At 48.2% G+C, this 4,009-nt stretch overlaps 1 protein-coding gene across 1 annotated transcript in view; it reads right to left on the bottom strand.

The window, feature by feature from the left end:
- Positions 1–582: 582 nt before the first annotated feature.
- Positions 583–4,009, bottom strand: part of LHFPL5 (lipoma HMGIC fusion partner-like 5) — a gene marked incomplete at its 5' end in the record, with an annotated part of 3,775 nt that continues 348 nt past the window's right edge. Inside the window, 3 exons of the mRNA XM_009081927.1 lie at positions 583–858; positions 1,126–1,158; positions 1,433–1,669. Of these exons, the coding sequence (XP_009080175.1) occupies positions 1,142–1,158; positions 1,433–1,669 (254 nt within the window). The remainder of the gene's footprint in view (positions 859–1,125; positions 1,159–1,432; positions 1,670–4,009) is intronic.

The following is a 4,009-nucleotide window of genomic DNA, read 5'->3' as shown; positions in this document are numbered from 1 at the left end:
GAGAGCACTTAGTTTCGATTTCCAGATTAAGACAGAGGGAGATGGTGTAGTGCAGATTTTGTTGCTGGTACTGTGATCTGTTTAGAAAGGAGAGAAGATTGAGTATTAAATAGCAGGAAAACTGCTGGAATTTTTCCATTCTAAAATATGTTTTTCTTTGTCATATCTCTGCTATCTTCCCTACCACAAGTCTTTAAACCTTAAACTCTTTTTTAGATGTAAGCATAAAACTGGAAGGTATTTGTTAGAACCAAATTGAATTGACTGCTGCAGGAACCAACAAATTACAGCAAGTAGAAATGAAGATCATAATGCAGGCTTATTTTAGGTTAAGAGCTGTTATAGGCCTGCTGGAGCACAGCACACTGGGGTTTGGCTTTGTTGTTTGTTTGTTTTTTCCAAGAAAGGTGCCTTTTTTCAAAGGTTTGTGTTTAGTTATTGTTGCCCAGAGTGGAAAACCGATTAGTGGCTCAGCTAGGAATTGGCTGTGTCATAGTGTTTTTTCAAGTAAAAGGGCAGCCTGGGATGCAGCAGAGGGTTTCCCCTGCCCTGAGGAGACTAGCACAAAATCCAAAACACTAATGGTATTTTTTTATTCATAAGTAATTTCCTTGAAAGAAGGTGTACAAACCCTGCAAAAAGCAGCAAATTGACATCCCTTTCCTCTTGCTGATGGACTTGGAAAAACCCTAGTTTGGGCTCTTCCCATCAAATAAACTCCATGAGAGCTGTGAGCCAAGAGCAGCCCCATGGGTGAAGAAAACAGTTGTAGAAAATCCACAGAAGTTGGTAAGTTTAAACCTCCTAGAAAAGTCACTTTGAAGTAAAGGGGTGCTGGAAGAAGAGCTCTGGGTGTCCCTGGGAACATAAAGTATAAGTCAGCTGTTGCCAAATGGAGTATGACCAAATTTTAAGCTTCTTTTTTTTCAGCACTTGGCAAGGATTTATGTTTTCCCAATTTTGGGAGGCAAAGCAAAGACAATTTTCTCTTTAATCACAACTCAAACCACTGTGACTTACAGTGCCAAAATCTATACAGTTGTCACTCCTTTAGTAATCAAAATAGAACAGTAACATTCTGTATGCTGGGAAGAAATATTAAAAGTCTCTGCAAGCATCACTTACGTAGTGATCAGCTCTGTCACTCGGTTCCCTCTTCTGTAAAATAAAAAGATAATTGCAGTGTTAATGTGGTGTTTTCCAGGTTTGTTTTCAGAAACGGCTGAAACAATTTAAAACAGGATTAGGAGAAAGCCCCAGGCCTGTGAAAAGTAGTCTGGGTTAATTTGTGCTCCTGCCTTGTTCTCCATCCCTACGAAGCAATGTGATGCCTATGGCAGGGAGGAAGCCATCACCCTCCTAGGTAACAGCATTGAGCTGTGGGGTTGAAATACTGCAGCAGGATGGGGCCTCAGAGTTCAGCCCTAGCTGCTTTTACCTTCCACTTTGAAATCAGACGGGAGGAGGTTGTCCTGCCGGTTCCCCAACACAAAGGCCAAGAAGGACAGTATGAGAGCATCAAGGATGCCAATGATGCAGAGGATGTATGCCCAGCGCACGGTGCAGGCGCCCAGTGTGTATTTGTCTGTCTTGTCCCCGCACATGCGTTTCACCTCGCTCGAGTCCCAGCCGTCGGGGTAGATCAGGCAGCCAATCATCAGCCCAGTAGCTGCAGGGAGAGAGGGACATTACAGAGGACACAAGCTACCTCCCGAGCCAGTGCTGCACATGGCGATGGCACACGGCTGCAAATGCCGATCTACAAACAGGTAAGCAGTACAGACTGGCTAGCTAGGCTTAAAGGGGTTGTCCATCACCATGGGCTCTGTTCTGCAGCTGGGGAGAAGTTCTGCCTTCCCACAGCCAAGGACATGCTGCAGCAGCATCTCGCATTACTGTGTTGCCTGGGCAACATCTCCCCTGCCTCTGCACGCATCCCTGGCCACGCCACTCCAAAGAAATATTTTCTCCAAAACTAAAACGGGTTTAGTCTGTGCAAGATGAACTTTGCTAGCACCTTGTAAATAGCCTGTTTCAGCTTAGGGTTTGCTAAAGTAGACCTGCTGTCAGCAGCAGCTTTGAGGCAGATTAATTCTGCTTGTTCAGCTGTGGCGGTTCCAGCCCAGCCATGAGCCACCAGCTCCTCCTGTGACTGCTCTCAGTGCCAGACCCTGGTGCACACACAACCTCAACAGCCAATCCAGCCTGGCCACGGGACCCTCGGCACATCACCTTTGCAGCTTTGCCCTGAGAGTTGGAACAATCTCAGTGCCAGCAGGCTGCTGAAGGGCAGCTCATGCCCAAAAATCTCAGAAGTTTTTTTCTTTCCTCCACATGCTCAGAGAAATTGTTGCATTTACTGGACAAGAATAGTGACCGGGCTTGGAAGAAACGAATGAGTTCATCTGCAAGGCTTGACAAGAATAGTGACCGGGCTTGGAAGAGATGAATGAGTTCATCTGCAAGGCTCTGGGATGTGATTAACAGAGGATCTTTGCATCCTCTACTGTTATCGTGGTGCAGAGCATGGAAGTAACTGGACTTTTATGTGTTTGGTGCAGATGTGAGGCCCTCCCCAACTCCTCTCACATACGAAACTTCATAGTGGGAGCTCTGGACAAGAAGATGTTTGTCCCTGTCCCTCTTGGACATCTGCAGCCTCCTGCAGCAGTCAGATGCTCCTTGCCTCATACCAGTGCCTCTTCTCTGTCACGGGGTGCTCAGTAAACCAGAAAACACTTTGGGGGCAGTTGCCTTGTCCTTTGCTGGTTTTCTTTTTCCTTGGCTTGGGGATGAGAAAGCAGCAAGGCAAGCAGGCAGCTTCCTTGGTCTCCAGAGAGGATTTCTCTTCACAGAAAAGCACAGCTCGTTTATTCTGTATTTAATTAATCTTCCCTCTAAGTACCAAGAGGAGAGGGACAGAAAAATAGGGGCAGCTGGAAAGAAATCACTTCTGTGAAAATGCACCCCAGTACAGAGCAGAGGCCAAGCAATGGATCCTGTCTTAGCCTGCCCCCTTCATAAGTTAATTCCTAAAATGCAGCAGCACCTGTCCATCTGTCTGGAACCACCTGGGCCATATTTTTCTTCGCCCATCCAGAACAAAAAAAAGTATGTAGAAGCCCCAAATACCGCAGCAAAGCCCTTCTTTGCTCCAGCTTCCCAGAAGGCTGAGCTGCCCCAAGCCTCTTATCTAAATCTTTGCTAGAGCTTGCTTCTTTAGCTGAGAACTGGAGAAACTCTGATGCCACAGCCATCCTTCCACAGGGCGTCAGCTAGGGTGCCCCTGCCATGGGAGGTGTGGCCAGTTCTAGCATGAATGATTCAGGAGCCGCAAAGGGCTAGGTTGGGTTTCAGCTGAGGCTTTGATCAAACACCGTAGCTGGGTTACCAGGTGTCTCAAATGTCTCAGTGCATCGAGGAAGAGATGGGGAAGTCTAGAGATCCACAGGGACAAGCAGAAAAGTAGGAAAATGTGAGTGATGGTACCAAGTCATATAGTCAGTCCCCTCCCCCTAGTACATTGTTTGCTGAGCTCAGGGAGCTACTAAAATAGCCTAGCAAATGTTATCACTATCTCCTTGCTTACTTCCTGCAGGACTCCAAACACGGCAGGGAGCTCCACGCCCCAGCCTGGGGGCTGGAGTTTCGTGCTCTCAAACGGGGAGTCTGAAGCCACAACGCTGCTGCATCGTGGGGCTGAGCAGCAGCAGTGATGCTGGGTGATGGCTGGCAGAAAGCTCCCCCAGGTAAGTGGGGCCAAGCCATGGCTGGGCCACTGGTGCCACGTAGTTTTGCAGCAGCAGCAGCACCCGGGGGAGCATCACCCGATCTGCAGTGAGTCTGCTGTGTCTCAGCTGCTCGACAGGCTTTACTTACCGCAAACTCCCCACTGGTAACCAGTAAGGGGGAGCAAATGGGGCACGGAGGTGACACTGGCGTCTCTTTCCTGGCCACCCCCCCCAGCAGAGTCAAGGTGGGTGCAGAGAGGGACAAGCAGCTCTGAACA

This window comes from Acanthisitta chloris, unplaced genomic scaffold, assembly GCF_000695815.1.
Source record: "Acanthisitta chloris isolate BGI_N310 unplaced genomic scaffold, ASM69581v1 scaffold6819, whole genome shotgun sequence".
Classification (NCBI taxonomy): Eukaryota; Metazoa; Chordata; class Aves; order Passeriformes; family Acanthisittidae; genus Acanthisitta; species Acanthisitta chloris.
This window is presented reverse-complemented; position numbering and strand designations above follow the sequence as displayed.